Source organism: Propithecus coquereli, unplaced genomic scaffold (genome assembly GCF_000956105.1).
Source record: "Propithecus coquereli isolate 6110/MARCELLA unplaced genomic scaffold, Pcoq_1.0 Scaffold3, whole genome shotgun sequence".
Lineage (NCBI taxonomy): Eukaryota > Metazoa > Chordata > Mammalia > Primates > Indriidae > Propithecus > Propithecus coquereli.
In genome coordinates, this window is record NW_012148618.1 from 4,704,150 (window position 1) to 4,724,130 (window position 19,981).

A 19,981-nucleotide genomic window follows, 5' to 3' on the forward strand; every position below is an offset into this window, starting at 1 on the left:
GGCAGGGGACATATGGCTCTTGTTTCTAGCCTCCTTCCTGGTAATGTTCACAGCATAGCAGGCACTGCTGCAGGGAATAGATGCAAACGTTTGGCCAAACTAAACAAACACTGGTCTACGGATTTTCTCTTTCTTGTGCAGAGCCGGGGGTCTTACGTCCCTTTCCCCAGCAGTCACAGAGTGGTGCATTCCAAGAAGTCCCAAACCGTGGATTGGTGTGTATTACTTTATTGCAGTGGGCACTTCATTTTATTTGAGGAAATTCACCTAAACATAGCGCCACTACTTACAAGAGACCATAAAGCATTACTCAGTTTTGGCATAAGATTGAGATTTTTTTCTGAATTTTCAGTACAGTACTTCTAATAACAGCAGTTGACAAGCTGTTACTAAAAAAGTAATAATAATATGAATAACCTTCAAGTGCAGTTTCATAAAGTAAGACAGAAGATCAACACAACTAATTAATGGAACTGTCCTTCTGGAACACAAACATAAAAAACTTGCATAGCTATATCTAAAGAGATAAGGCACTTAATCGATATTTCATTGTCGACAAAGTGTTAGTTTTTTTTTCTCTTCCTATTTCTTTGCTTAAAACCTTTTCAAGCTGATTCTGGATACAGTCACTAGATACAGTCACTAGTAAGTACCATGGGAAAAATTAGACTGGAAATGATTTTTTGTAGTTCAGACCATGAGTCACTAGTTGGCTACTGTCCTTAACATCCAAGTGTTTAACATTTCAGCTATTATGCCACCATCCCAACCAACTAGTTAATTAGAACTGAAAAACTTGAAGGCAGGCATTCAAGGAGAGGTTCCTTCATTCTTTGCCATCTTTTTAAACATCGTGACGGGTTCTCTCCCACAGCGTATGTCCATTAGGCACAAAAAGCCAATCAATTTCAAAACGGCACACTTTCTTGTAAGGGAGGCATGTAGAAAACGTCAAACATGTCGCAGAACTGTAAAAGGATTTTATTTCACTGAAGTTGACTGGCGCATCTTTCATTCCGATTTAGCCAAGCTGATCTTCATATTGTTTACGAAAGCAGTCACCAGCCGGGAAGAAATCCCAACACCTTTCTTGGTACATCTTCCAGACATAAGATTCCTGAAAAAGGGTAAACCACAGTAAGCTAAGACCCAGTTTGCTTTTGCTGTCTCTGGCTCTGTTGAGGAAGACTGATGAGGCCAAACCAGCGCGTTATTTCTTGCTCCATTGCCAGCCCAGGCTGCTCTGGGTGCAAGAAGGCATGTCTCCCTGGCAGTGCTGGCGGGAGGAGAAAAACTCCCCTGCCTCCAACCCAACAAAACTGAAAACAACTCCATGTTTGCCACTAAAAATACTCAAAGATTTAGCAGTAGGCTGACTGCATGTCACTTGTAAGTGGTGGAAGGCAGAAGAAAGCACAAGGAGGGAACATTTAGTGCTAGCTCAGGCAGATGCCTGGAGAACTAAAGGCAGATCTGGAAACCAACTGCCTCTCCCTTTGAGTGTTTGAGCTGTAAAGTTTTCCTACAAATCCAGTGATGTTTGAGTATCTGATAACCCACGTTTCCCTCTCTCGTTCCCTACCTTTACTTTTCTTTCTCAAACTTAGTCACAGACTCTCTTGACACATCCTCTCACACCCACACCGCCACCTTCCCGTTGTCACCCACACTCAAGGTCGTTATGGTTCTCAGGCTGTCTCTCATTTGCTTTACTCCGATTCTCCTGCTCCTTGTGGCAGCCACCCACTCAGTTCTCATTATCTTTTCTCTGTAATGTTCTCCCCACCTCCAGCTATTCTAGTCTGAAGCAGTAACCATGAGCCTTGAGGAAATGTCAGTGTTGGTTAAGACGGATGACCATGGGGACTTTTGGAATAGACCGAGGTCACCATAAGTCACAGAGCAGCGATGGACAAATGCATGCAAGAGACTAGTGGGATCGTCTGTTTCAGATAGGCTGTGCCCTGCTTAGTCTCCGGACTTGGGAAAGGGAGACCTAACACAGGTGTGTGATTCTTAATTAAAGGCATTTTATTTCTCACCTGACCCGTGTGCTCTGTTTCATCTTTATTAATCAAATACATCAGAAAGAACCTGGAACAAAGAAAAAAGGTAAAATAAATGAAATAGGTTTCTTGAACAAAATATCTAATACTAAGTTCATTTACTCAGGGAAACTGGAATCAGGGTTAAAAGGTTGTTTGGCATCATGCTGTCCACACTGCCTAAAAGGATCGGGGAACTGCGGCTTAAGAACACAGCAAGATTAGCATGCGAGGAGATCCCTTTTACATTTTTTCTTTTTTTTTTTTTTTTTTTGAGACAGAGTCTCACTCTGTTGCGCCGGCAAGAGTGCCGTGGTGTCATCCTAGCTCACAGCAACCTCAAACTCCTGGGCTCAAGCGATCCTCCTGCCTCAGCCTCCCAGAGTGCTAGGATTACAGGTGTGAGCCACCGCACCTGGCCCTTTTTACTATCCCTAAACCTTGAGCTAAGATAAGGTAATGTTTAGGCCACTGTTTTGTTGTTAAGAAAATCCTGAACTCTTACCAGATAGTCTTAAACAGGCCAATTTATCATCTCATAAAAATGTAGAATTGAAATTACATGTCTATCTCAAGGATGTGAGAAAGGTAGAAAGTATTTAATCTCACTGAGTTGCTCTGGTTCTTCTAGAAGTATAGTTTTCATAGATAGCTGGGAAATGCCAGTGTAGTCACTTGCTCTCACCACATAAGTGTCACAGACAAACTCAAACCTGAGACGCCTAAGTATCCCCGGGGGCTGCTTCTGAACTCTCAGCTCACATTGTATGATCTTAGAGACAGTTTTCCAAGGGAACATCTCGTGCCCTTCAGGAAAAGGATTGTGAGGCTGATGGTAAGGAAGAGAAAGTAGAACTAACATCCTTCTCAGGGTGGAGAGAGGCTGAACCCCAGATCTCAAGTTCTCTGAGGGCGATACCATATCCATTGCTTCAGGTCCTGGCCCCCAGCAGTGGCTCTGTAACTATGTCAGTTGCCTTCCCCTTTCTCCTTTACTAAAACTAAGAAGGCAGGGCCAATATCTTTATCATGTTTGACATGCATAGGACATTGTTCCTTTCCCAGCACATTTACTTAACAAAGCACTGTTTTAGGTGGGAGGCCCAGACATGAATAAGTTGTATTCTTTCCTCTCAAGCTCACTGCTAGAAGGGGCTAGAAATAGAAAAAGAGAACATACAACACAGAGTGCCATGGAAGGTGTAGAAGTGGTTGCAACCCAGGTACCATCCTTCCACTGGTCCATCACCCACTGGTATTGACAGATGGCCACACGCTCACCTCATGGAGGACGTGCTTTTCCCTACTAAGGAATGCATGCTCACCTCCATTAAGATGGAAACTCCCTTAATTAAATTAACAACGATTAATACTCGTGAGGACAGGTATGCTAAATTTTTAAAAACTTATCATTTTGTCTTAAACTCATCTGTAGCAAAATGACAATAACACCTCCCCAAAGGCTGGGCCTGCTCCATCCTAAAGAAAGATGAGGACTTTCTAAGCAATAAAATGTACAGAGATGGGGGAAAAGCTAGGCCAGGGAACAGAGCCCAGCCTTTTTTTTTTTCCTTGAAGATTCAGTTACAGAATCTGAATTGTTAGGTAATATAATCAATATACTCTATAATTCTGCAAGTTTTAAGTTTCATAGGATGTCTCTGGCACTTAACAAGCTCAAGTTACTTGTTCTTGAGTGAATGCTTTACCTGAGAAAAAGTGAAATGTTCATTTATTACTTGCCTATTGGGTGCCAGACATTGCTTTAGGTGCTGGGATAAAGCAGTGTGAAAACAGACGTACCCCCACACACCCCATTCTCATGGGGCTTCCGTATCCATGGGAGAGGCCTGAAAACTGACCACAGAATTTAGCACTATGCAGGTCACTGTCCGTCCCCTCGACAAGACCAAATCTTGTGACATGGTGGGAAGGAAGGCAGCCCTGGCCAGGAAGGGGTTCACAGGAGAATGGAAAGAGAAAAACTAGAGATGGTGAGCGTGGACAGTTTTCAAGTTTTGCCGAAAGGGGAAAAGAAGTAGAGCAATAGCTAGAAGTAGAAACGGGGCCACAGACTTTCCTTCCTTTAGGATGACAAAAGCAGCATGTTCATACGGTGATAGGAAAAGTGCAGTAGAGAAAGAAATTGCAGAAGGTGTGTCCTGGAGGGAGGGATCCAATCCAGGTTGCGGGGCTGGCCTTTGCCAGGAGCAGAACAGTCCACAACACACAGCTATAGAGACACGGGACAGGCAGTGTACAGACAAGACACGTGCTCATGGGGACTCCTGGGAGTTCTTTCCTGATCCCTTCTACTTCTTGCAGAGAAAAAGGAAGAAATGGCATCAGCAGAGACTGCACTATATGACATAACTTTTTTTTCACCCCACAACTCTCATCACTTCTATTAACCGAGAATACTCACAAGTAGTTGGCTAAGTTGTGCTCTTGTAATGTATGTGTTTCAAAACCATGAGGGGTCGTGTCAAAGTAGTCATTGCCGATCCCACAGATGAAACATTTAGTCTAAGAAAAATAACCGAGGCAGAAAAGGCATTAGGAGGCATGACAACACAGGCAGGAGGGGAAAGGGTCATGGTCTCTAGTGAATGGAGGGACAATGAAAAACGTCTAATGCCTTTGGCTGTTAGCCGCTCACTTCAGCATGCCACACGCACAGCTCCCCGTCAGCTGGGGGTGCTGCTACCCTCCCTCGGCACGGGCAGTGGAAGGGCAGCAGGGTGGCCGGCCTGGGGCAGGGGCGGCCCAGGGTGTGGGTGGAGATGCCCAGAGCTGGAACACAGGCTCAGAAAACAAACTGTTTTCTGAGTTTGGCTTGGGGCTGGCCCTAAGTAATAGCAGGACCTGTTGTTTAAAAAATCCATTTGCTGTGGGGCTAGAAAATAGAGTTGGAATCGGTAGTAAGACGAACAGTTACCTCCATATCTTCTCGCACTTGTTCCTGCTGATCTCTTAGCTCTCCAAAAGCATCAATAATAAGACCTGGAATTTTAAATACAAAGGCAAAGCACCTTAAATAATCTGTGTAGTGGTTAGAGGTAGAGGAATGATAGAGGGAGGGGCAGAGGCCACTTTGTTTTGTCAAAAAAGTGAATTATCAAGCTGAACTATTCAATTAAAGCAAAATTAAGGAAAAAAATGCTTGTGTTTTTACAAGTGCTGCATCCTGGCTGACCGTTTGTCACTGTTCCTCTTAACTCCACCCTTCCACGCTATTCCATGCTGTTAACTCCATTCTCCTCCTTGAAATCTTTCCTCTCCACTGCTCCCTCGCTGCCCTCCTGCTTTGCTTAGCCATCAGTCTCCGGTCTTCAGGATGGCTCTTCCTCTTCTCCTAGCCCCTCAGTCGTCCATGGGGACCAGGGCTCCTCCTCAGTCTCTTTGTTTCTTAGCCTCAACACCTGCATGTCTCACAGGTCCCTTAACTCAGCATGACTCAAACTAAATTCGTCATCTTCTTTCTCCGATTCCTGACAAGCTATTGACTAAAATATCAATACCTCTTCTTCCCCCCTGCCACCCACACAAGAAGAAAAAACATGTTATACTCTCATAGTTCCTCTGCTCCTTGCCCACCTCACTAGCCACAGGAGGCTCAGAAGCAGAAGAGATGAGGAAATAATTCCGAGCAACAGAAGGAAAAGGATCCTCGAGGTGGATTCTCAAAGTTCTTGTAACAGTGCCCAGATGTGTCCTTGGCTTTATATATATATAGCCAAAGCCTCACATATAGTAGACGCTCAATAAATGCTTGCTAAATTATTAACATGTAAATGAATTCACAAACTTCTTCATGAAACAATTAAGTCACAGATGCAGGCAAGCAAAAAGAAGTAGATTAAACCCTGTTCATACCTAACGTAATTGGCAACCATACCTTGAATGATGGCCAGCAAGATGACAATGACAAAGAAGAAAAAGGTAATGTCGAAGACGATGCGATACATTTCGTAAGGGTCACCAGCAGGGTCTTCAATTTCATCGCCAATGCCGCCTCCTGCTCTCACGCCCACGTACATGTGGAAAAGGTAACACTAGAAAAGGAAAATAATGGCCATTCAGGTAAAAGTCATTGAGTTTTGTTAGTTTTTAGCAAGATGGTCAGATCGTTCATGCCATCAGATCAGAGCATGGCAGCCCTGAATCCTTCAGCGGAATCAGTAATCTTGTTAACTACTGTCCACCACACCCTCTGGTCAGTTTGGTGTCTACAAAGATGGAAATATTGTGGTTATGTTTAGACTTTTTAAAGGCATTGTTGGCCTGTTTTTTAAAAACAGTTTTGATCTATTTAATACATACAACAGTGTTCATTTAAGGTGTGTTTAAGTTGAAAGCACTTTAAGCACTAATGAGTATGGCACATGCCAGATGCTAGTTTTCTCTCATTTAAGAAGTGTCAGCCTGGCCTTGAGGCTGTGCTGTAAACTCTGGGAAAGGCCCCCTTTTCTCCTGCACCCCCGGCACACCTGGTAGGGCAGGGATTTCCACAGCATCTTAGACAACAGATTTTTTTCTCTCCTCCTTTTGTGTACATATGATCCAATGTGGGCATCTGGGCACTGCGGTGCTCCCTGAGCAGGGCACCTGCTGCCTCTCCACCTGACTGGATAGGTTACACTTACGGGGAAAGCACAGCCTGTCCCACGACCGGGAAATCAAAAGCCAAGGACAGCCTGGAGATGGGCACTGGTCACACAGATGCTCTAGTGACTAGCTGCTGCCTCATGAGGGTGCTCGGCCCGAGAAAGCACAAGGAGAGTTTTTACCCAAGAAGTGTTACCCATCTCAGAGAGAAATGATCACAGACTGGGACAGTTCACTGTCATCAGTCCCTGAGACACGGATTCTTTTTCTGAAATCCGGTCAATGTAAACTTTAGAGATGCTGCTGCAGCTGTGCTGTCTCACCTGAGCTGTGCCTTTCCTTTCCACAAGGGTCTGGCCTGACGGGAGCCCCCTGACCTGATCTGCTGCTCTCACATTCTTCAGCCCATGGGGCTGTTCTGAGAGAGCCCCCCCTGGCTTGCTCAAATACATCAGGTACCTGAACCCGGTCCATGGGACTTTGCTCCCAGTTCTCAGGGATGACAATTAAAATTTGACTCCCATGAAATTTAGATACAGGTCCATGCAAAACGATGTCTCATCTTTACCCCAGACGAGTTTAGACGAATGACGCCCCACTCTGCAGGGAGGTTCTCTTTCCACTAGTCATAGACGCATGGTGATGAAACCTACTTCTGTCTCCCCGGGATGCTTCTCCCTCTCGAATGAGACATCTGTGCTCGAGTCTAATCCCCACCGTGCTCTACGACCCTACAGCTCTCACTTAGCTCCCCAGACCACCCACACAGCCCTTCCTGCCAGGCGGGGGACCGGGCGGACTCTCACCGTCATCATGTCGTCACACTTCATATCCGGCTCGTCGTCGTCCTCACTCTTGTTGTAGAACTTGCGGAAGAAGTTGAAGGCGACCACAGTGTAGAGATAAACCACCACAGCCAGGAGACCGACGGTCAGAACCAACTGGGAAGGAGGACAGAGAAGGAAAAGGAGGTGGGATCTTCGCTACCTTTGCAGGGTTCATGGAAAGCACAAAGAAAACAAGGAGGAGCGCAAGTCCCCGCAAGGAGAGAGGGGAAGGTGGGGGCTGGTGGTGCAGGCTGCCATGCTGCAGGCAGAGGAAGACAGGACCACAGGGAAGGAGAAACGGCTTATTGGGAGAAAAGAGTAATGAGGGGGTGTCACGGGCTGAATTGTGTCCCCTCAAATTCAGCCACGGAAGCCCTCACCTCCAGTGACTCAGACTGGGACACCTTTGGAGACAGGCCTTTAATGAGCTGATTAAGTTAAAATGAGGCTGTTAGGATGGGCCCGAATCCAGTCTCACTGGTGTATAAGAAAAGGAGATTAGGACACAGGGAGCGACCCCAGACCCCCCCCCTCCCCGACAGGGACGATCATGTGAAGAAGCACCAAGCGTGTGGCCAATTGCAAGCCAAGGAGAGATGCCTCAGAGGAAACCAGCCCTGCCAGCACCTTGGTACCTGACTTCCAGCCTCCAGGACTGTGAGAAAATAAACCTCTGTTGTCTAAGCCCCGAGTCTGCAGTATTTTGTTATGGCAGCCCATGCAGATTAGTGCATAGGGTATTGGATTGGGCGTATGTAAAATACAAAGGTACTGAAGTACTGAACAGTGAAGGTGCTCTGAGGAGGAATATGCCTCTGAGGCTCCATAATGCAGTTTCTGCTCTAATGTTGCTTCTACCAAAATCCAAAGGTCTTCGGACTGATGGGTATCCCTACATTATGCTATTTTATAAATAACCATGAACTGGATGATTGTGGCAAGTTTGAAGTTACTAGAAGAATTATGATGGTTGAGCAAAGTAATTTTTTTATTACCAAGAAATCTGCCCAGGCCCTTTGTGTGGTCACAGGGCATGCCTACTTCCAGGCTTAGAAGGTAAGGGTTCAGCAGCATAAATAAGGAATACATGGGACCTGCACATCTGGCCTATACCAGGGACAAAGTACTGAGCTGGAGATATGAAGATCAACAAGATAACAGCTTTGCTTTCAAAGAGCTACCCGAAGATTGGGAGCCCTGGCTCACGCCTGCAATCCTAGCCTCTGGCAGGCCGAGATGGGAGGATTGGTGACCTCAGGAGTTCGAGACCAGCCTGAGCAAGAGCGAGACCCCATCTCTACTAAAAATAGAAAAATTAGCCAGGCATCGTGATATGTGCCTGTAGTCCCACCTACTCAGGAGGCTGAGGCAAGAGGATCCCTTGAGCCCAGGATTTTGAGGTTGCTGTGAGCTGTGATGACACCATTGCACTGTACCCAGGGTGACCAAGAGGGAGTGAGCTTGAGTGCTAAGGTAAGTACCAGAAGAGATGTATTTAGTGACCTCTTGAGGGAGGAGTAGTTACTCAAACCTTGGATAGCAGACCTCACAGAAAGTAGTTGGTTTAGAAAAAAGAGAAAGAACTTGGACTTTGCACCAAGGAAGAAAAGGGCTTGAATCTAAGCTCTTTCACTTAGAAGCTGTGTGGCCTTGGATGAGACACTTAGCTTCTCTGAGCATTATTTCCCTTATCTGTAAAGTAAGCATAACATCTACTTTACATAGTACCTGGCACATGGCACAAGCTTGGCACATTTTAACTTCCTTCTTTTCTCCCTCTCTGTACAAAAGTTTAGAGATGTGAGGGAACATATTTCATATGTAGAATTGTATTTAGTGAGGAATGAAATGCTAAGCAGTTTGAATTTCTAGACAAGGGAAAGCCATTGGAACATTTTAATATGGCTGTAGCCATCACTATACATCCAGCCTTCTGTACATTGTCAGAATCAATTCCCTGATTAACCATACTATTAACTATATGTGTATATATTAACTGTTATATATGCATATAATATGTATAAATATTAACTGTGTAATATGTATATATTATATAGTATATACATGTTATACATTATGTTATATAAAATGTGTAATGTTTATACATACATATATATAAAATGTATATGCGTATACCATATAATAAATATATATATATCTTAAATCGTTTGTTCTTAATTGGAGGCACATATCAGAAGTACTTGGAAATTTTCTAACTGTATACAGTGTGTCTACTTGCTAACCCCTTGGAGTATATCAGACCCATGGACGAATGGATAGACCTAAAAAAGGTCTCCAAGGTTATTCTGATATGCTCATCACTTCCCTCCCTCCTCTGGTTGATCTAAATGTTACAGGTCTCTGAATCAAGGTCTTATGCCTCTTATGTGATGGCTGCAGTTATATTTTTAATTAGCTACAATTTTGCAAAAACAGTCACTATTAGTTCAAGTGTTTGGCCAAGAAAGGTGCATTATACACTATGACACATTCCTTCCTGTCATACCTAGTCTACGACCTGCTGTTGGTTATTTTTTTTCTGTTCATATGTAGGTCCATTCTGTTCTGCATCACTATAAATCAGTACCTGTTTGCCATTGTGGGTTACAGATGACAGAATAGTCCTCAGTGTCTTGAAGCCCATGGCAATATCCAGTAGATGAGCAGCAAAGAAGAAATTGTTGTAGTGGCCCAGGACTGACATGGTTGTGTACCAGGCAAGGTAGAGAAAGGACTGTGGAATTGGAAGAAATTTAGCAGCTTTTTAGACATTTTTGTCTCATGACGTACTCATTAAACCATTTTTTCTCTTCTTTGGGGACAAAGTGAGGATAGTGGGGATTTATGCGCTGAGGTGATGGGAGCTGGCCCAAGAATTGCCAAGTGAAGCCCCATCTACCTTATACCGTTCTACATGAGAGAAGTGCTCCCCCAGCACATACTATACTCTGGGTCTTTGAAAAGCAACCCCTGAATCTTTCTGGGCATCCTCCATAGCTTGTTTCCCTGTGGATCTAATAACATCCCTGAATCTTGTTTTTCCAGGTGCAATACTTACGTTGTCGGTAAAAACAACCCCCAGCTTCCAAATATGGTACTTCGTGTCGATGGAACTTAGCCTGCAGAAGAACAAATAATTTTAAAACTTATAAATGTCAAGATTTAGTTAAGTGTTTAATAAGAGGAAAAATTAAGTTTTTTCTCTCAGGTTTAATAACCTAAATATGGCTCTGAGCTTTAGCAAGTTGTATGCATTCCCCATGAGACAGAATGGTTGAATCGCTCATTCTCAAATCTTAATTAGTCTTTCTTTTTCAGATATATTGGGTATAAAAACTGGCCTTCAAATTTTTAAAGCAGTGCTCTCCCACTATGTTAGAACCCAGGAGAAACACCTAAATGAGACCAGAGCTTGACAGAACAAAGACATGGCTGTGATTTTTCCCTCGAGCACACTGAAGAGGAATGGAAAAATGAAGGATCTATTTTAGCCACTTTGGATTTTAACTCTTAAGCTCCGTACCATGACACCAGAGAAGCTGCCTCTGCTTTGGTCTCTTCTATTGGGCTAAAGTCAAGGGCATTTTTGTCCAAACCCAGGAGTTCAGCAATGCGCTCTGCTCCGTAGAGATCTCCATACTTGTTGATCACCTACGGCAGAGGATGACAGGGTGAGCCCAGGCCACATGCCACCAGCCAGGTCTTCTCTAGCTCTGTGGTCTTCAGAGCTTTGCTACACTCTGGGCTCTTGTTAAGACATGATTCAAAATGCAGCAGGATGTGGTGAGAATTAAATGAAATAATATATGTGAACCTCTGGCAAAGCAGTAGGTGCATTGTAGCGTTCAATAACTGTTAGCTCTTAGTTTTCTATAAATGTGTAAATATGTGTAGTAAAAAGACTAAAGGAAGAGTTATTCAGTAATTCTTTTTCTTTCATGGAGTTATGACTGATTTGCAAGAGGATTTTATTTCTACTTTTTTATTTTACAAATACTTCATAATGAGCAAATATTCTTTACCTATGGGGAAATAAAATTATATAAACAATAAAAAAATGCAACAGAAAAATATAACCCCCAGAGAAAACAAAGACAATTAAATGAAAACTGCTTTTCAAGCTGGTATCTTTTAGGAGGGGAGGAAAAGCTGAGCGTACAGAAACAACAGGGACTGTGTTAAGTGGTTTAAGACAGATGAGTATAGGAATGATGTCAACAACCTACACATGTTCACATAGAACCTCTTCTGTGACTTACTCTTCTTGAGACACCATCACAAAAGTAACATCACATTTACTCATGTTTGTCTATGGTGAATTAAAAAAAAATACACATTTCTTTGTGATCATGGAACTCAGCCCCACTGGAAAGGCATACCTTTCTCTTTACAAACTTGTCCCAGTAGTTATTAGGAAAAGACCTGTGAAAGAAAATGAAAAAGGGAGGTTCTTAATTTTTTTTTTTTGAGACAGGATTTCACTCTGTCACGCAGGCTGTAGCGCAGTGACTCCATGACAGCTCACTGAAACCTCAAACTCTTGGCCTCAAGCAATCTTCCCACCTCAGTTTCCCAAAGTGCTGGGATTACAGGTGTGAGCCACCATGCACAGTCTGAGGTTCTTAATTCTCTTTATTTTTTTATTTCGGCATATTACAGGGGTACAAATGTTTAGGTTACATATATTGCCTTTGCCCCACCCGAGTCAGAGCTTCAAATGTGTCCATCCCCCAGACAGTGCACATCACACCGATTAGGTTTGAATATACCCATCCCCTCTGCTCCTCTCCCACCTGCCCAACACCTGATGAATGTTGCTATTATATGTGCACTTCAGTGTTGATCAGTTAATACCAGTTTGATGGAGAGTATAAGTGGTGCTTGTTTTTCCATTCTTGTGATACTTCACTTAGTAGAATGGGCTCCAGCTTTATCCAGGATAATACAAGAGGTGCTAGATCACCACTGTTTTTTGTGGCTGAGTAGTACTCCATGGTACACATATACTACATTTTATTAATCCACTCATGTATTGATGGACACTTGGGTTGTTTCCACATCTTTGCAACTGTGAATTGTGCTGCTATAAACATTGAAGTGCAGATGTCTTTTTTATAGAATGTCTTTTTTTCCTCTGGGTACATACCCAGTGGTGGGATTGCTGGATCAAATGGTAGTTCTACTTGTATCTCTTTGAGGTATCTCCATATTGCTTTCCACAGAGGTTGCACTAGTTTGCAATCCCACCAGCAATATATGAGTGTTCCTATCTCTCCGCATCGATATCAACATTTATTATTTTTGGACTTTTTGATAATAAGCCATTCTCACTGGAGTTAAGTGATATTGTGGTTTTGATTTGCATTTCCCTGACGATTAGAGATGTTGAGCATTTTTTCATATGTTTGTTGGCCAATAATCTGTCTTCTTTCAAAAAATTTCTGTTCATGTCCTTTGCCTACTTTTTGATGGGGTTGTTAGATTTTTCTTGCTGATTTTCCTGAGCTCTATATAGATTCTAGTTATCAGCCCTTTATCGGATGTGTAGCATGTGCATATTTTCTCCCATTCTGTAGGTTGTCTGTTTGCTCTCATGATAGTTTCCTTGGCTATGCAGAAGCTTTTTAATTTGATCAGGTCCCATTTATTTATTTTTGTTCTTGCTGTGATTGCCTTTGGGGTCTTCTTCATAAATTCTTTCCCTAGGCAATGTCTGTAAGAGTTTTTCCAACATTTTCTTCTAGAATTCTTATAGTTTCATATCTTAGGTTTAAGTCTGTTATCCACCATGAATTGATTTTTGTGAGAAGTGAGAGGTATGGATCCTGTATAAATCTTCTACATGTGGCTATCCAATTTTACCAACACCATTTATTGAACAAGGATTCTTTTCCCCAGTGTATGTTTTTGTCTGCTTTGTCAAAGAGTAGATGGCCATATGAGGATGGTTTTCTATCTGGGTTCTCAGTCCTGTTGCATTGGCCTATGTCTCTGTTCTTGTACCAGTACCACGCTGTTTTAGTTACTATAGCCTTGTAGTTTAGTTTGAAGTCTGGTAAATTGATACCTACCAATTTGTTCTTTTTGCTTAAGATTGCTTTTGCTGTATGGGGTCTTCTCTGGTTCCCCAAGGTTCTTAATTCTTAACATCAAAGCAAGCACATCAAGAAATTTCCACTTTGAGTGTCCAGATCTGTGATCTTTTTGGTTTCTGTCCTGCTCACTAAAGAATTCAAGACTTGATTGAAGTTCAGAGTCATCACAGGTCTACTGATTTATGGTTTCACTACTTTGTGTTGACTTCTGAAATACTTAGAAAGCCATTCTTCACTTTCTATCTCAAAATTATGGTTTAAAAGCCAGGAATTGTGATGACAGACTAGATAGAAACAGATATGTTTCTTGATCCTTTCCTTGATCCCAGGATAACCAGAAACAAAATGCTGTAGACAACCCACGCATTCCATTCAAGGAGTCATCATGTCAGTTACTGGGATGGGCGCCGGGAATGCAGGAGGTGGTGGAAAGTATAGATGATGTCCCTGACTTTATGAAGTTTCTAGTCTGCAAATCACCTTTAACTAATTTATATAGGATTTTCTTTTAACCTGAGTGCTCTTCTGCTCTATTTTCTATTCCCACATAACTCCAGTGGCCTCCTTTCCCCGGGGAGTTAGATCCCTCTCTCCTTTGGAGGCAGTCCCTTGTTCCATACCATCTCTACCCTCGCCAGAGGGATCTTCTTTCTTCTGCTTGTACCAGCTGCACTGCAAATAGTTTCTTATTGTTAAAGTCATGAAAGAACTGTTACCTTCAGGTATGTTAGCAAAAACTGTTTAAAATATGTTGCCCCTATTCACAATCATTGAATCTTTCCTAGGAAGATTCCTTGTAAGGCTACACGACAGCTAAGGATCCTCTGGCCCTTGGTGCATGCATTCTTGCTGTTGTTTTCCTTCGAGTCACTCTTTTTGGCTCTGTAACACAATAGTTCCCTACTCTACAGAGACCATCAAGTTGGTGATGAGGAGGTGGGGACCTCCGCTGAGCAAATGCCACCTCTCCTCCAACAGGGCAGTAGACTTTTAAAAATATGTGTTTTTATTATTATTATTTTGGTTTGTTAAAGCAGTTTCTTTGTCTTACACATCTAGATGCCACTTAAAAACAAAAACAAATGCTGGTGTTACAGAGTAAACTGCTAACAGATTTTATCTCTGGGGGATGGAAATAACAATTATTTTGTCTTTGTTCTTTGTGCATTTCTCTGCTACTTGATTTTTCATGTATTACATTTAGAATCTAAAATTAAAAAAAAAAACAGATAAAAATCAAGCCTAGCTTCCTCTACCACACTGATATCTCCTTTCTCTTAAATCCTTTATACAAATGGTCTGTCACATCCAACCCAGCGTTGGTCATATTTTGCCCTAAGTAGATGATTCTGCAAGTGATGCTGAAAGCCAAGGACCACGGGCTATGGGCAAGACCCTTTCACAGACTTGATCTTACCTTGCTCTGAGCATTTGAATTTCTTGTCCCCTAACTAGGTATGTAAGTTCCTTGAAGGTCAAAAATGTATTTTTTACTTGGTCATCTTCCTTAAAGTGTGGCATAAAGAACGGGGCCTTCAGAAGGGAAATGCATAAATAAAGAACACACCTGTATGTGAATCTTCAGGTAAAAGAATACAAGATGCTCAACCCCTTCAGTAATAAGGAAAATGTACAATGAGCTGCCATTATACACCTACCACATTAGCAAAATTATCTGACAGTAACATGTGCTGGGAAAAAGGTAGAGAAGGAGAAACTCTCACACAGTATTGTTTAGAATGTAAATTGGAACAAACATAGTACATATCCTGCTACTCAGCAAATTCCTCTCCTGGGTCTACTCTTTAGAGAAACTCTTTGACTTATGCATCAGGTGTAAGAATGTTCATTGTAATAGCCAGAAACTTAAAATAGGTGAAACATCCACTGTCAGGAAAATGAATAAATACATAACCCATGTGCCATTATGCAAATGCTACAGCTTTGAAAATGAACAAACTATAGCTACACACATCGACCTCGGTGAGTTCCCAGAAGTAATATGAACAAAAGATTCAAGTGACAGTATAATGGATATAGTATAATTCCATTTAAATAAAGTTCAAAATAGTCAGAATGAAGCAATATATTTAGCGGTACATAGCTAAGTGGAAAAACTTTAAATTAGAACAGGAGAATGAAAATTACTAATATCATTAAGTCCCTGATTAATTAAGAATTACTATCACTAATCACTAATGAATATCAGGAAAGTAGTTTGCTACTGTGCCATGGGGGGCTCTGGAGACGCTGATCAGCTTGGTCTCTAGACTCCTGGGCTGCTTAAGCCCCAGAAACCCTCTAGGTGACGCAAACATGGCAAACTAGTTTAAGCAATATTGTACTGGACAGTATGGTCTTAAGCAAATATGCTCTGTACCTCCTGACAGTATTCTATGTCCCCCATTTAACTCATAGAGATATATATTAATACAAGTGTTTTTAAGCTACTTTATTGAAAAGGCAAGGGATAAAAGTCCTAGAAACCAAAGGAAAGTTTATATTAACCAGTTTCCAAGGCTGGTGAAGATAGAGTTCTTGATCTGGCCACAGTACAGATTCCATTTCCTTTTCAGGTTGGGTGCGGGTGGACACTTACGGTGTGTTGATCACCAAGCGGTCCCACTGCCCCTTGATGTCATCTTCAGATGGCTGTTCTGTGATATACAGGCCATCAAACTCCAGCTTCCTGGCAATTTCTTTTTCTCTTTTGAATACCACCAAAGGGACCTAGAGTGGGAAGATACTGGTTACTCAGAGAAGGCTTTGTGGTTAAAGCACCTGCTCCCAGGCATTTGTTGCAAAGTAACCTTCCAACTTTAGAGCAACAATCTCCTTATAGTGGGATTCTTAGGTTGCCCAGTTGTGGCATCAAAGCCAAATAAATCTCTTCTCACTCCTTTGGCTAACATACCTGCCTCTCCAAAGGCTGATCTGATTTGGGCTAGCCTTTATGGTTTTGGTTAAATAGCTGCTATTAATACAAACTAGACTCCTTGACCAATCCTAGTGAGAAGTGAGAAGTGAGAGTCCCAGGGCCAAATGAGTTAGATCTCCTAAGACTCTTAGGCTGGAGTTGAACCAAGACTTAGAAAGCACAATAAACTATTCTAGAATAGATTGGCCAGCCCCAGGAATATGATGAAATATTCCAACCCTCTTCAATGTCCAGTGTCATATTCATCTTATGGCTTTGAAGGTTAGAATGAGAGGATTCAGTTCACTCTGTACACAGTTTTCAGTATTGAAGTTTCCTTCCCAAGATTCTTTCCATGAAGAGCTCCTGTTTCCTACTATCACTCCTCACTCTAATGGTAACTCTAATTTTAGACTAGATATGGTAGCATGCTGGAAAGACCTACCACCAAAGGGGAATACGGAAAGGGATAGGAAAATAATCCACTTGCCCCAACCATCACTCAGTGTACACACATTTCAAACATAGGACAGAATTAATGAGGTCAGAGGATACTACTGAAATCCCAGGAAAGGACAAGCCAGAATAGTCAAGCTCCTCTAGCCAGGAAAGCTTGATTCACACAGAGCCAGGGCTGGGATGCCGCTGGTGACTTGGTGACATCCTTGAGACCTTGTCTCCAAACTCTACCTCAAGACTCCTGATGTGCATGTACCCAACGCTGCTGCTCTATTTCCTAAATTAAAGGACAAAAACACAGACACTAGTTTGTGAAGAGTGACCTCTTGTCATTTCTTTCTTTAAAACAATGAAACAACATCAAGGAAATAAAAGCGTAAAGATAGGAAGGTGGAAAGGCTAATAACAGGCGTGGCACACTGTGAGGAAGCAATGACTGCTGTCAGTTAGTGGGGGCTGCGGGAGGGGAGGCAAGACCACAGCTACTCTGCTGTGTTTTGAAATGACTCTAACAACAATAATAATACCAAGTTCTAGAGCAGTGCTGATCTCTGGGACTCGAAGCATTCCCCTTCAATCTTCTAGGAGTTTGTATATCCTTGTAAGTAGAACTGCCACATTTTTCTTCCTTAGATAGTGTTTCTTTTTTGTCACAGTATATCTGCACCCAGCCCAAAAAGCTGAGCTCTAGGATCTCAAATTAAGGAACAGTAGCTAACACACTCTAGGGTTTACTATGTCCAATCTTCTGAGTACATTTGCACATATTAATCTATTTATCCCTCCAGAAACTCTATTTGCTGTATTATTAGTAGTATTATTATCATACTAATTTGTACAGATGAAGAGACAGAGGACCAGGGAGGTTAAATGGCAAAGCTGTGAGTCCAGCCAAGGCAGCCTGGCTCCTGAAACTGCACTTTCAGAGTTCTGATGGAGTCCTCAGTGTGGTCTAGGGCACACGGTCTCTCCAGCAGGGTAGCTGGACTTCTTATATGGTACCATAGTTCACTGAGGGAAGAAAGGACAAGAAGGATAGGAATATATTCCCTGGACTCTTCCCAGGAAGAAGATGGCTTGATGTATAGCCAAGCACACTTCCTACGCAAGAGAAGGCAGAAAAAAATGTAATGAGAAAAAAGTAATGAGAAAAGCACTGAGGAAAATAAAATTGTGGTATAGTAGAACTAGAAACTGGACTTAGAACACCAAAAATTGAATGATTGGAGACTGGCATAACTGTAGTAGTGTCCAAAGATGGCCCCAATAAACCATGCCCCCTAGTAATTCATGCCCTTGGATGCCCCCTCCCCCCAGGCAACAATGAATCTGGGCTGGCATGTGACCTGCTTTAACCAACAGATAGTGGTAGAAATGACACTGTGCCAGTTCTGGGCCTAGGACTTAAGAATGGCTGGCACCTTCCACTTTTGTGCTCTTTTTGGAAACCCCAAGCCATCGTGCAAGAAGTGCAGCTACCCTACTGGAGAGATCGTGTGGAGAGGCCACATGGAGAGGGCGTTATCAGAGAGACAGGCCCACCTACCCCAGCTGAGCCAGCCTTCCAGCCCTCCTGCCAAGGTGCCAGGCATGGGAATGTGCCATCTTGTCCATTCTAGCCCAGCTGAGCACCCGGCTGGCTGCAGATGCAGCCCCTTCACACGGAGCAGAGGAGCTGCCCAAATGTGCCCAGTCGGCCCACAGAATCAGACAGAGAAAACAATTGTCTTAAACCTCTGAGTTTCAGAGTGGTTTGTTATGCAGCAATAGATAACTGAAACAGTAGCACATCAGTAAGTTTTCTTCTGAAATCTCAAATGATTACAACGTAATGAAAAAGTACTTTTATAAAAATGTCAACATCAATTTAAAGATCAGAAGAACCTCTCACAAATAGCTCTCTGTGTGACAGCCTCATGACTCTAATTTTGTGAAATTCAACAAGAGGTGCCTACGATGGGATGCTTCAGAGCAAGGCTTCTCACACTTGAATGCTCACACAAATCACCGGGGGCCCATGGTAAGCTGTAGATTCTGATTTAAAAGGTCTGGGGTGGGGCCTGAGATGCGGTGGTTCTAAGCAGCTCCCAGGTGCTGCTGCTGCTCCATGGATCTTACTCTATCAGCAAAGTATTAGAGCAAAGTGCTGGCTGGGCTCGGAACTGACACTCCTGCCTCGAGGAGTCACATTAGATCCAGAAAGGCAAGCGGCTCACCTTCAGGCAGTAGTAGCCCACCACACAGACTAGAGAGATGATTGTGTGGACGACGGCCAGGGCCCGCAGTGTGGGTGCCATGTATCCAGTGCTCTCCTGCAGAACAAAGAACACCATCGCTTCCTCCTCTTCCTCTTCATTAAAGGAATTCCACAGGTTCGCGACGTCCTCTGTCTCTTCTTCTAAAGGTTCTTCAGTGACCTGGCCCAAAGACAGACTCACTTATAAACATCAGAAATAGCCTCAGCCACTGTGCTCTCCCCACATATTTTATATTGTTAGCTTATGCTGTGCAAATAATAGTGACTGAACGTTACTTGCTGAATGAATAAGGTTTTTAGCTAACTTATTACTAAGAATCTCCCAGTATTTCTAATAATTGCAATCAAAATTTTTAAGAGGAGACAAAACCTGTGTCTTGAAAAGAAAGCAAAGAAATTAAAATTAGGGAACTTTTACTCCATATGCTATAATCTCCATGCCATAGGAGGGGATCTCTGCAACGCTGTGGCCTGGGAGGAGACTGATACAAACACACATAAGCACACACATGTGCATTCACAGGCACGTGTGCACATGCATGCACACACACACACACACACTCGATATCTTCTATTCTTTCTAAGACACCATTTACTTGCATGGCTTCAACCACCCCTCTTATACAGACATCTCTCAAATCTACACCTTTGAGGCTTTTGTCTTGTAGCTCCAACTGTCTGCTTGGCCCTCTCCACTCAAATGGCTCTCTCAACCTCAATATGTTTAAAACCAAGCTTTGCCACACCTGGCTATAGACTTCCATTTTTTCCCC

The 19,981-nt window shown here is 42.8% G+C and overlaps 1 protein-coding gene across 1 annotated transcript in view; it reads right to left on the bottom strand.

The window, feature by feature from the left end:
• Positions 1-16: 16 nt before the first annotated feature.
• The window catches only part of RYR3 (ryanodine receptor 3), a 393,465-nt gene continuing 373,500 nt past the window's right edge, over positions 17-19,981 (bottom strand). Inside the window, exons 91-102 of the mRNA XM_012649115.1 lie at positions 19,168-19,368; positions 16,175-16,305; positions 11,860-11,902; positions 11,004-11,131; positions 10,539-10,599; positions 10,068-10,214; positions 7,460-7,594; positions 5,944-6,100; positions 4,984-5,048; positions 4,471-4,571; positions 2,043-2,094; positions 17-1,117 (exon numbers count right to left, since the gene is read on the bottom strand). Coding sequence (XP_012504569.1) covers positions 1,022-1,117; positions 2,043-2,094; positions 4,471-4,571; positions 4,984-5,048; positions 5,944-6,100; positions 7,460-7,594; positions 10,068-10,214; positions 10,539-10,599; positions 11,004-11,131; positions 11,860-11,902; positions 16,175-16,305; positions 19,168-19,368 — 1,317 coding nt within the window. The 3' untranslated portion in view covers positions 17-1,021. The remainder of the gene's footprint in view (positions 1,118-2,042; positions 2,095-4,470; positions 4,572-4,983; positions 5,049-5,943; positions 6,101-7,459; positions 7,595-10,067; positions 10,215-10,538; positions 10,600-11,003; positions 11,132-11,859; positions 11,903-16,174; positions 16,306-19,167; positions 19,369-19,981) is intronic.